This window comes from Mobula birostris, chromosome 4, assembly GCF_030028105.1.
Source record: "Mobula birostris isolate sMobBir1 chromosome 4, sMobBir1.hap1, whole genome shotgun sequence".
NCBI lineage: Eukaryota > Metazoa > Chordata > Chondrichthyes > Myliobatiformes > Myliobatidae > Mobula > Mobula birostris.
Genome location: NC_092373.1, coordinates 33,147,005 through 33,159,729, shown reverse-complemented (window position 1 = coordinate 33,159,729; position 12,725 = coordinate 33,147,005). Strand labels below are relative to the sequence as shown.

General features: G+C 41.4%; 1 protein-coding gene across 6 annotated transcripts in view; it reads right to left on the bottom strand.

Moving 5' to 3' along the window:
• Positions 1-12,725, bottom strand: part of LOC140196247 (disks large homolog 1) — a 485,196-nt gene that overhangs the window by 154,284 nt on the left and 318,187 nt on the right. For all 6 annotated transcript variants that reach the window (XM_072255108.1, XM_072255109.1, XM_072255112.1 and 3 more), the window contains one exon: positions 5,804-5,948. In XM_072255108.1, the coding sequence (XP_072111209.1) occupies positions 5,804-5,948 (145 nt within the window). The remainder of the gene's footprint in view (positions 1-5,803; positions 5,949-12,725) is intronic.

Sequence of the window (12,725 nt, the reverse complement as noted above, 5' to 3'; positions counted from 1 at the left end):
GACTTCAGTAAGGCCTTTGACAAGGTCCCGCATGGGAGGTTAGTTAGGAAAATTCAGTCGCTGGGTATACATGGGGAGGTGGTAAATTGGATTAGACATTGGCTCACAGTGAGGAAGGTTTTCAGAGCCTGCAGAGGGACTTGGACCAGCTGGAAAAATGGGCTGAAAAATGGCAGATGGAGTTTAATACAGACAAGTGTGAGGTATTGCACGTTGGAAGGACAAACCAAGGTAGAACATACAGGGTTAATGGTAAGGCACTGAGGAGTGCAGTGGAACAGAGGGATCTGGGAATACAGATACAAAATTCCCTAAAAGTAGCGTCACAGGTAGATAGGGTCGTAAAGAGAGCTTTTGGTACATTGGCCTTTATTAATCAAAGTATTGAGTATAAGAACTGGAATGTTATGATGAGGTTGTATAAGGCATTGGTGAGACCGAATCTGGAGTATTGTGTTCAGTTTTGGTCACCAAATTACAGGAAGAATATAAATAAGGTTGAAAGAGTGCAGAGAAGGTTTACAAGGATGTTGCCGGGACTTGAGAAACTCAGTTACAGGGAAAGGTTGAATAGGTTAGGACTTTATTCCCTGGAGCGTAGAAGAATGAGGGGAGATTTGATAGAGGTATATAAAATTATGATGGGTATAGATAGAGTGAATGCAAGCAGGCTTTTTCCACTGAGGCGAGGGAGAAAAAAACCAGAGGACATGGTTTAAGGGTGAGGGGGGGAAAAGTTTATAGGGAACATTAGGGGGGGCTTCTTCACACAGAGAGTGGTGGGAGTATGGAATGAGCTGCCAGACGAGGTGGTAAATGCGGGTTCTTTTTTAACATTTAAGAATAAATTGGGCAGATACATGGATGGGAGGTGTATGGAGGGATATGGTCCGTGTGCAGGTCAGTGGGACTAGGTAGAAAATGGTTTGGCACAGCCAAGAAGGGCCAAAAGGCCTGTTTCTGTGCTGTAGTTTCTATGGTTCTATGGTTCTATATAACATTGTTGTTGGATCTTTGTCTTGTGAACCATTGTTCCTGTAATGAAGCTAACTGCACCGGTAAACAAGATAGTTTAGGTGTTGGTGAAGGCACAGGAAGCAAGATGAGAGAAATGATTATGAAACTGCTTAAGTCATTTGCGAGGGCACCAATTGAGTTCTTATTATCACATCATAAAGTTCAAAGTTCAATTTATTATCAAAGTATATATATGTCACCATATACTATCTTGAGATTCATTTTCTGAGATTTACTGAGATTTATAAGCAGGATGCGACGGCATCATAAGGCAGTAGAGAGAAAATTTATGGATGTTGCTCTGACTGAAGAGAGTTAGGCCTGGGGTTGAGACAAGCAGACAAAACTACCAGGGACAAAAAGAAGGACTTATTTCCCTCAACAGAAGTGTCACCAACTAATGGTAGCAGATTTGGCAGAAGGATTAAGGGAAATTAAGGGATTATTTTCTCTCAGGCAAATAGTGGAGATGATCTGTACCTGGTGCTGGAGGCAGAAGCCGCTATCACACGTCAGTGATATAGTGGTCCTGCCTTGGTCTGCCCCAAGATGAGCCCTCGGGCTGAATATTGAGAACGTTTGCTCTCCTGCAATGATGTCACAGCAAGAAATGGCTCACTATATGCGTTGGGGTGGATGGGATAAACCAAGTGGTGTATAAGAAAGTCTCAAGTATTTTTATTTTGTGAACCACCAGGCTTAGTGTCTTTTAAAGTGGAACAGAATCTAAGATGAAGATGATACATTTGATAGGTTCAATATTCAATGTTTATTTTATTGTCAAAGTAGGCATGCACAATCCAACTCTGATATTTGTCTTCAATTGAATAGGTATTCCATTAAATGAAGGTAAATTGCTTGCACTAAGTAAAAAGTAAGAGGTATTTGTATTCCATATTTTCTGAGAAGAGCAAAGAGAAGTGATCTGGAGCAAGACCAGATCACTTCTCTTTGAGGGAAAGTGTATACAGCAGTGGAACACATCATCAAATGTTCTGGTGATAGAACATGGACTGGGACAAATTTTACAGCAGGCATTGACAGTCCTCTCAGCTGGGAACAAGATCAGATAAGACTGAAATAAAATAAAAAGACGATTCTATCACAGCTAATGTCTGTAGTTTCTTCAATCAATAATTGCCTTAGTCATCATTTCACAGGGCCATGAGAAATTGCACAGAACATTTGACAAGCACCAATCCAGAAATAAATGACAAGATGGCTTCCCTAAGTAGAGCAACCACATTCATTTGAATTGGATCATCACCCTCGAGTAAAAAGTGCTGTGAAGTAGTTTATTTCAGTGTTCAAATTAAATCACAGTAAAACCCTGCAAATCTGCTGGGGTAGTCTGCATGTCCAAGTCAGAATCAGAGTACGTTGGAGGCCGAAGAAGCCGGCCTGACTTGGGGTTAGAGGACTGAGCGTGGGTGGGAGGGAGGAATGGTGCTTGTTTTGCTGTTGTTGCTTTGTGGGTTCTGTGTTGTTCTGCCAAGCATTATGGGCATGCTAGGTTGGTGCCGGAATATGTGGCAACACTTGCAGATTGCCCCCAGCACGTCCTCACGTTGCGCTGGCTGCTAATGCAAACTAAATATTTCACTGTATGTTTCCAGGTACATGTGATAAACAAACATGAATCTTGAATCTTTTATTATTTTATTTCATACATTTCAACAATTTAATTTTTTCAAAAATATATTTTAAATATTTTTTAAGATGATGTCAAAAGCCATGTGGATTTTCCCAGGGATCAAGTCTCAGGATTCACTGTCCAAAGGCTGGGCACTACAAGCAGTCTGTATTGCCATGCAGGATTGTCACTGGTCATAATCTTCCAGGCTGAACACACAGGGAAGCTGCAGAAGGCAACAATGGTTGCACAGGCCATGCTAGGAAGGGATTAAGGGATTGGGTGGCAGGTCTGGTTGAGAGAATCCTTTCCATTATCAGTATTACGTTGATTGCCGCTGACCTAATAATTGCAATAATTTTACATTTGACATTGGTTGATGTGTCAGTTACTCATGGAATTCTGTTATCTTTTCTGAAGCTGATCCCAGTCTGTTAGATCTCACATTTCCAAAGATGTCTTGGTCACATTAGCACCAAGGACAAAATAAGCAAAAAGCCAAAAATGCTGAGTGGCTCTCAACTTCCTCCCTATCTTTGCAGAAAAGAACCTTTAGCCAATCTGATTCACTCCATGTGATATCACGAAACGGCTAAAAATATTAGATTTAACAGAAGCCATGGGAATAAATCATTTACTGTTGGTAGCACTGGAGATCTGCGCTCCAGATCAAGCAGCAGTTCTAGCTAAGTTGTCCAATATAGTTTAGAAAAAAATGTCTCACTATGTCTTGTTCCAAAATGGGAAAGTAGTCCAATTCATTTGACTGTCATCCCAACACCTGTGAATAATAACGAAGTGCTTTTGGAAGTGACATCAAACAGAAACCAAAGAGCAGAATTTCAGAGTCGTGATATAAGTTTCTGACCTCGACGTCGAGGCAACATTTGACCAAGTGTGACAAGTGAGCCCTAGTGATAATTATATCAGTAGTCATCAAGGGGATGGATCAAGTAGTCATCATGGTTGGAGACATACTTAACACAAAGGATTCTTGCTCCAGTTGTTAAAAGTCTATCATCTCAGCAATATAGGAAGTACACTGGGCATTGATAGGTCCAACCACCTCCAATTGATTCATCAATGAACTTTACTCCATCATAAAGTCAAAATTTAATACATAATATTTCTGCTAATTGAATAATGCTCAGTACCATGCAGAGCACCTCACCAAATAAAGTTAACCTTGTTAGCACGAAGATCTAGACAACATTCACACATTGGCCAAAATATTTCCTCTTTCACTTTCCATTCATGCTGCCTGATCACTGGATGTTTCTGGCATTTTGATTTTACTACAGATTTCTAGTATGAAATCAGAAGTTTCATGAATCACCGCCAACCAGAAACTCAACTGGCTCAGGGGTATACTGTGGCTACATGTGCAGGTCCAAAGCTGGCAAGCCCGAGGCATGACTCTCACTTTCTGAAAACACAAGTCCTTTCCACCATCTACAGCACATATCAGGAAAGTGACAGAAAACTACTTCTACTAGTCGACTCAGGCCTAGGGGGCCGGTGCCGGGGACAGAAAACCATTAGAGCATAAAACATAGGAACAGAATTACACCATTCAGCCCATCGAGTCTGCTCTACAAAAATCCTTCAGGTACCTGGGCAAACACAGCTACTCTAACGCTCCATCACCTCGACTCATCCAGGACAAAGCAGCCCCATTTGGTCACCAAATATTCATCTCCTCCAACATCTGTGAACCCATAACAAATGTACTGTAGTTGCCTGCCAGGGCTACTCTGACAAGACTACCCAGAAATCTAACACGAGGGATTAGGGCTGCAGGTGCAGATGAACACTATCATCTGCACTTTTCCCTCTAAGTTCACACATCCTGACTTGGAAACATATCACTGTTCCTTCAGTCATTGGAGTCAAATCTAGTGACTTCATCAGCATTTCCCAGAATGAGTGTACAATACAAGATGGCAGCTCCAGGCCATCTTCTCATAGGTAATCATGGCTGACCAGTAAGTCACAAATAATATTGAGTGAAATAAATAGATCTTATCTCAATGACCTAACGCATTAAAGTCTCTCTCTCGCTCTCTCCCCCCAGAGTTGCTGTCTGACCAGCTATTTCAAGCAATTTCTGTCTTTTTCATCAAACTTCCCTTAGCCGCCAATTTTGCTTTTCAATGCACATATCGTATCCAGTACTTGTTATGTTAGAACATACGCAGCGTAGGAATTATCCTGTTGCCCACAATGTCTGCACTGACCACGATGCCAATTCAAATTAATCCGAATATGGTGTCTCCCCATATTCTTTACCTGTTCACATGTCTGCCCAATTGCCTGTTAAATGTTACTATCGTATCTGCTTCCACCATCTTCCCTGGCGGTGCACTCCTGGCATCTGCCACTATGTGAAAAAAAGCTTACCTCACAGATCTTAAAACAATCCATTTCTATTCCATTTTTCTTAAATTGATGCCTTCTAGCTTTTGGCATTTCCATCCCAGGGAAAAAAGATTGACTACCTACCCTATCTATGCTTTTCATAATTTCAAACACTTTTATCAGGTTGCTGATGTTCCAAAGGAAACAATCCAAGTGATATACTGTATCTAATGCTCTCCAATCCAGTCAACATCCTGAGGAATCTCTTCTGCATCTTTTCAAACGCCTCCATACCCTTCCTGTAATATAGCATCCGGAACCACACAATATTTCAAATGCAACCTACCAAAGTTTTAAACAGCTTTGACATAACTTAATTTACATTTACATTCAATTCCCAACCAATGTAGGCAAGCATGCCATTCACTTTCCTTGCTGCCCTATCTACTCGTCTTGCCACTTTCAGGGAGCTATGAATTTGCCCCCCCAAGATTCCTCTCTACATCAATGTTCCCAAGGGTCCTGCCATTTACCTCCAAAGTACATCAGCTCACACTTAACCGGGTTAAACTCTATCTGCCATTTCTCCATCCGATCTAAAACGTTTGACAACTTTCTTCACTGTCCACAATTCTGCCAAGTTTTATGTCTTCTGCTAAGGTACAAATCAGCCCACCTATATTTTCCTCCAAATTATTTAAATATATATTACATGTTAAATGCATTAAAAACAAATTTTCACGAATAAACGCAGCCTTGAAACCACAGCATATCAGTAAACTGTGAAAGACTTACAATTGGTGATGTCTGGAGGTGCATACCCATCATGCACATACATGCTGGTTGGCTTTGCAACCTTCAAGTATACCACTTCTGCTGTATTTTTTAAAGCTGTCACTGCATCTTCATGGGTAACTTCATCTAGACTGGCTGTGTTGACCTGAAATGCAGAAGAAAACAATGCTGATGCACGTATAAATATAAATCCTTTCCTGGTGTTCCAAGAGAACAATTTCTTCAAATGTTCACTTGACAATAAAGATGGTCCAAAATCAAATGCCAATTAAATGTAAGTCAGCACACAAGTAACTAATAATGTAATTGTTTTTAATGCACAACAGATCCTTGCTAACTCTTAATGGTCCAAAATGTGCTTCTCTTTTAGCAGTGGCTTATCATTGCACTTGCCACTGCAATGGCTAGATTCAGTAGGTGGAGGAAAGTGAATCATCTTACCACTGACTTTCTAGGCTGAACTCTGTAGCAGCAAGTCAGTGGTGAGAAGATTTGATGGTGGCATAGGTCAGGCTGAAACAAGGGCTGGAGACTGGCTGTGTTGACCAGAGGAACCAGATGCATATCACATCAGACTGTTCAGCTGTATCTTTTATCTGACTATTGAGAGTAGTTCAGTGCTTTCTTGGGAAGTGGAGGCAGGCTGGGGGAGTCTTGCTTAATTGACATGTTTAAATCAATTATTGTCTGAACGTGGACAAAAAAGAGGTCATCCACTATCTGGTCAAGATGGTGCCAAGATCTGATGTCTGTCAAGGGCATGGCCCAGACTTGGTTTTTTTGTAGCTTTGTAGGGATGGTTTTAGGGCAGTCTGGGAGGTCAGGAAACAGCGGTGAGGGGGAGTTAGAGGTCAGGGACAGTAACTCAGAGTTGGGGCCAGGAGCCACTGGTCAAAGTTTAGGTCAGAGTGCTCTAGGGTCAAAGACTAGCAACCCCTGTGGATGGATGTCACATCAGCAGATGCGAAGGACAAAGATAGCGATTTCCATGGTCAATGACCAAGATCGATGTGTTTCACCCCCCCCCCCACCCCCCAGGTGGGCAAGTCCCAAGACTGGAGTTCTGTGCAAGCAAGAGGCACAAGGGCCGGTGACTCCACCTCCAGGTCAGCATGTCCTGGGGTCAGAGGTCCATGCTGGAGGTTGAAGTCTGGAGGTCAAGGTCCTGTGATCAGTGAGAACTGGGGTTTATACCAATAGGTCGGTGAAGTCCAAAAGTCAAAGTCCTGGAATCAGCGAGCCCAATCAAAGGCTGAAAGACTGAAGTCAGTGGGTCAGGAGGTCAGAGGCCGAGAGGTAGCCTGTCTGTGTATGTGAGTGGGTGGAAGGGTAAGAAAGGGGCTTGCTTTGCTGTTGTGTTGCTATTGTATTGTTCTGATGAATGAGCTACATTGGCACCAGAATATGTAGCTACACCTGCGAGCTGCTCCAGCACATCCTTAGGTCGTGTTGGTTGCCTATGCAAATGATGCATTTCACGATGTTTCAATGTATACGCAATAAATAAGTGAATCTGAATCACAGTTTTGAAAATGGAGATTGAAAAGTGTCACTGTTCATTGCTGACTCTTGAACATGAAACACTTCAAATCAAAAGGGACAGTAAGTAATTAGGAAGGCATACAGAGCATTGGCAATTATTGCAAGAGGATGATTATAGAGTGGAGGTATTCTACATCTACAGAGTTCTTGGGCTCTTCTCCTACAGGGCTCTTGTGATACCATAACTTTACCAAGGTCAGGTTGTTAAAACCAAGGAAGATATACTTGTGAAAGAGACAGCAGTTAAGATTGAATCCTGGGATGGTAGTTTCATTGCACATAGTGTATGTAATGAAAGTGTTGTTGCAGGGCTTGAAAGAGTGTTTGTAATGTTGATATTTCTTCTGAATGCCTTATAAAGGACTAGAGGTCACTGTCTCAAAATAGTGGATCTGCCATTCAGAACAAATGAGAAGAAATTTCTTCAATTGGAAGGTAACATCTTTTGGAATTCATTAGTAAAGAGGGTCGTGAGAGTTCTGTCACTATGTACAGAGACGGATTCATTTTCGACGTTGTGGAAATGAAGAGATATTGGGTTAATCAAGAAAAGAGGCAATGAGGCAAAAGATCAAATAGAGCAAGAACAAGTGGCCAAAGCTCTCAACCCTTTTAACCTCAATAACTTTGGTATAAACAGGAGCAAATACATCACTGCCTTTTCTGAAGTCAATGGTGAGTTCTTTTGTCTTGTTGACTTCGAGGGAAAGGTTGTTGTCACGACACATTGTCCCTTAAGTTCGCAGTCTCTAACCTGCACTCTAACTCATTGTTATTTCAGATGTGGCCCACCACAGTGGCATCACCCGCAAAGTTGTAGATGAAGTTAGAGCAGAATCTTGCCATGTGGTATGAGTGTACAGGGAGTGGAGTGGCGGGGGGGAGGGGAGGACACAACCTTCTGGATCACCACTGTTTAGAATAATCGTGGGGGAGTTGGTACTGCCTAACCTTACTGATCCCAGTCTATTCGTCAGAGAGTCAAAGATTCAGTTGCAGGAGGCATTAACTCCCAGGGTCTGAAGTCGATATGTTTGCTTGTTATAGTATTAAGGCAGAACTGTAGTCAATAAGCAACAGTGTGATGTAAGTGTCTTTACTGTCCAGATGCTGTAGTGATGAGTGTAGGGCCAGGGAGATGGCATCGACTACAGATCTGCTTCAGCGGTAGGCAAATTGCAATGGATTAACTGTGTTTGGAAAGCTGAAGTTGATGCATGCCATGACCAGCCTCTTGAAGGATTTCATTATGATGTATGTTAAGAGTCACTGGGTAGTAGTCATTGACACCTTATCTTGTTTTATTAACAATTAACAACTTTTTTTTGGCTCACCACTGGAGTGTTTTATGAATAGATGTTGGAAAAGATTGAACAGAGGGCAACAGAGAATAAGGTACCCTCAGAATACAGAACTACCTTCCCACTCACTGATCCTTAGCAAGTGAAGTAGAATTCCCCCCCACTTATTCTTTCCTGCAATAGATACATCCCAAAGAAGAAGTATTCTAAAGGCAAGATGAGGCAACCGTGGCTGGCAAGGGAAGTCAGAAATGCAAAAGAGGGGGAATACAATAGAGCAAAAATTAGTGGGAAGTTAGAGGATTGGGAAGCTTTTAAAAAGCATTTCCCTGGACCTATACTCATCACTAGAGCTAGCTAATATCAAAAGGGATACCAGAAGTTCTTTTTGGATATATAAAGAGTAAAAGAGAGATGAGAGTAAATATCGGACCGCTGGAAAATGACACTGGAGAGGTACTAATGGGGGGCAGATGTACTGAGCAAGTATTTTGCAACAATCTTCACTGTGGAGGATAACATCATTGTGCTGGAAGTTTGAGAGTATCGGGGGCAGAAGTGAGTGAAGATTGAATTTCTCCAGAGAAGCTGCTTGGGAAGCTGAAAGGCTTGAAGGTAGCTAAGTCACATGGACCAGGCAGACTACACCTGGGGTTCTTAAAGAGATAGGTGAAGAGATTGTGGAGGTTTCAGTAATGATCTTTCAAGAATCACTAGATTCTCGCATGGCTTCAGACTAGAAAATTGCAGTATCACTCCACTCTTCAAGAAGGGAGGGAGGCAGAAGAAAGGAAATTATAGGCCAGTGAGCCAGACCTCAATGGTTGGGAAGGTGTTGGAGTCGATTGTTAAGGATGAAGTTTCAGTGTACTTGGAGGCACATGAGAAAATACGCTAAAGTCAACATGGTTTCCTTAAGGGAAAATCTTGCCTGACAAATCTGTTGGAATTATTTGAGGAAATAACAAGCACGATAGACAAAGGAGAATTGGTGGATGTTGCGTACTTGAATTTTCAAAAGGCCTTTGACGAGGTGCTGCAGATGAGGCTGCTTCACGGGACAACAGCACATGGTATTACAGGAAAGATACTAGCATGGATAGAGCATTGACCGATTGGCAGGAGGCAAAGTGTGGGAATCAAGGAAAGCTTTTCTGACAGGCTGCCAGTGACTGGTGATGTTGTGCAGGGGTAGGTGATGGGACTGATTCTTTTTGCATTGTATGTCAATGATTCAGATGACAGGATTGAAGGCTTTGTGGACAAGTTTTCAGACAATATGAAGGTAGGTGGAGGGGCAGGTAGTTTTGAAAACGTAGAGAGGCTACAGAAGGACTTGGACAGACTAGTAGAATAGGCAAAGAAGTGGCAGATGGAATATAGTGTCAGGAAGTGTACTGTCATGCACTTTGGTAGAAGGAATAAAAACATAGAATGTTTTCTAAAGGGGGAGAAAATTTAAAAACCTGAGGTGCAAAGGGACATGGGAGTCCTTGCATAAGATTCCTTCAAGGTTAACTTGCAGGTTGTGTTGTTGATGAGGAAGAGAAATGCAAAAAATATATATAAAATGCAATGCAAATTCTTTTCAAGAAGACTAGAATATAACATCAAGGATGTAATGCTGAGGCTTTATAAGGCACTGCTGAGGCCTCACTTGGAGTATTGTGAGCAGTTTTGGGCCCTGAGTAATCCAAGAAAGGATATGCTGACACTGGAGAGGGTTCAAAGTAAGTTCACAAGACTGATTCCAGGATTGTAAAGCTTATCGTAGCAGGAGTGCTTGATGACACTGAATATTTAATACACTTGCTGGAATTTAGGAACAATGAAGGGGGAAACTCATTGAAATTTATCGAATGTTGAAAGGCTGAGAGAGTATGTTTCCTACGGTGAGGGAGTCTAGGTCCAGAGGGCAAAACCTCAGAATAATGTCCATTTAGAACAGAGCTGTGGAGGAATGAGCCAGAGGGCGTTGAATCTGTGGAACTCATTGCTACAGGTGGCTGTGGAGGCCAAGTCATTCGGTGTATTTAAGGAGGAGGTTGATAGATTCTTGATAAGTCAGGGCGTGAAAGGTTATGGGGAGAAGGTAGGAGAATAGGGCTGAGAAGGAAATTGATCAGCCATGTTCAACTGGTGGAGTAGACTTGATGGGCCCAATGGACTAACGCTGTTCTTTTGTCTTATGGTAATCATCTGAGGCAGAGTGAAATAAAAGTCAGTACTTTTTATTGGTTCCAGTGCTCTTTCCCCAGCTATTTTCCAACACCCTAAGATAGATGGGCCAATTATACAACAAATATCACTTAACTTTTTTTAACTTCTGAGAAAGAGCAGAGTGTAACCTGAAGCAGTAAATTGGATGGTCAAAATCCTAATAAATCAGATGCATAAGCACTTTGAGGGAATACTGGATTTATTGGTTCCATCAGTCTAGTGCAAAAGCAAGCAATGCAATGATATAAATTGCCTGATAGCCATGCCAAATGGATCTTAAACAATATGAATCACCCAGAGAATTCATAGAAACAATGTCTGATACATTGATTAGGTTCCATCCAGTATTACCAGTTCAATTCAAAATCCTCAATAAAAGAAATTACATTTCACATCCAATCTACTTTGCAAACATGGAGAAACAAGATATAATCATTATCTGAAGGAAATTACAATTACATTTCTTACAATTGGAAAATATTATTGTCCAATCTATAATGAGTGAAATAATGGTGCCATTCTTCCATTAATATTCCAGACCCAAAAGGATGTGGTGGCAGCTAGCTCAAGGTGAACCATTGATCACATCATCCAAAAATCAAATTTTCCTTTAGGACAGTCAAAAATGATCATTCCGCTAGCTGCTAGTGATGGGCACAATTTCCTCTGGGGAAATCACACATCAATTATGTGAGCTGCACACTCTCTTTTGATCTATATTTGAGAAAGCAGATAGTAATTCTCCTTTCCTGTATAACACAAATAACTTATAATTAAAAATAGCTACTTATTGACAGGTACTTTGATCCGAATTGTGTTGACTAATAGCAGGTTACCATGATCTGTGCCTCAGTGTGTGCAAGACAGAATCTGAGACATAAATGCTGGCTTAACTGACTTTCACTCCACTATTTGACTGTCTGATGAAGCCAGCAACTAAGGACAAGTGCTGGAAGCAGATTGTACCCAGCCATCAGTTTTACACCAGGGAAGGTTAGCATGTCAATACCCTGATCCTTTCAGTCAGATCCTCAAACCCATGGAAAATAAGACAAGTTAAAAGGACTCAACAGAATCTATGAAAAGAGAAATTTAGTTAACATTTCATTTCAGCGATCCTTTGTTAGAACTGGGAAACAGAGAAACTGTGTTAGTTTCAGTTGTAAAGAATGTGGGGAATAGATGACTGAACAAAGGGAATGTCTCTGAAATCAAATGAATAAATGTGGTAGGTGGAGGCAGATTATGTTTTTGGGCTAAAGGTTGTGAGAAGAACTATTGCAGAACATGCTCAGCCAGCAGACTGCACCAATGGAGAAGGACTGTGTCATCCATCTACAATTTTGACCGCCATAAATGACCAGTTCTGATAAAGACAGCCTTAAAAAGTTACAGAAGAAATGAGTGGCTTCACTAGGTCTCTGTATCAGAACTATTTTCATTCATTACCCATCTCTTTGACTCAGTTTTTATCTCTTTGCTGTGGAGTCCAGCCTGTTTAGCTTCTCCCATACCGTTGCTATTAGCAACATTTAAGATAAACAAAGCATTATCCGCCCTTAACTGCCAGACTTACACCTAGGTCACTCTATCAGAGATATTCCCTCCACCTTCTCTGCAACCAAAGCTAAAATATTTTCTCTTTCCCAGGCCTGACCAATGGCTGCTTTCATGAAACGTTAACAATTTCTCTTTCCGCACATGCTGAGTGACTATCATAGTGTTTCTCGCATTTTTTTTTGTTTTTTTTTATTTCAGATTTAGAGCATTTGTCTTTTTGTTTATGTTCATGTGTGGGCAAGTCCTTCGTTATTCACTATATTAATGTGCTTTCCAAAGAAGTACCTGAATCAATTAAA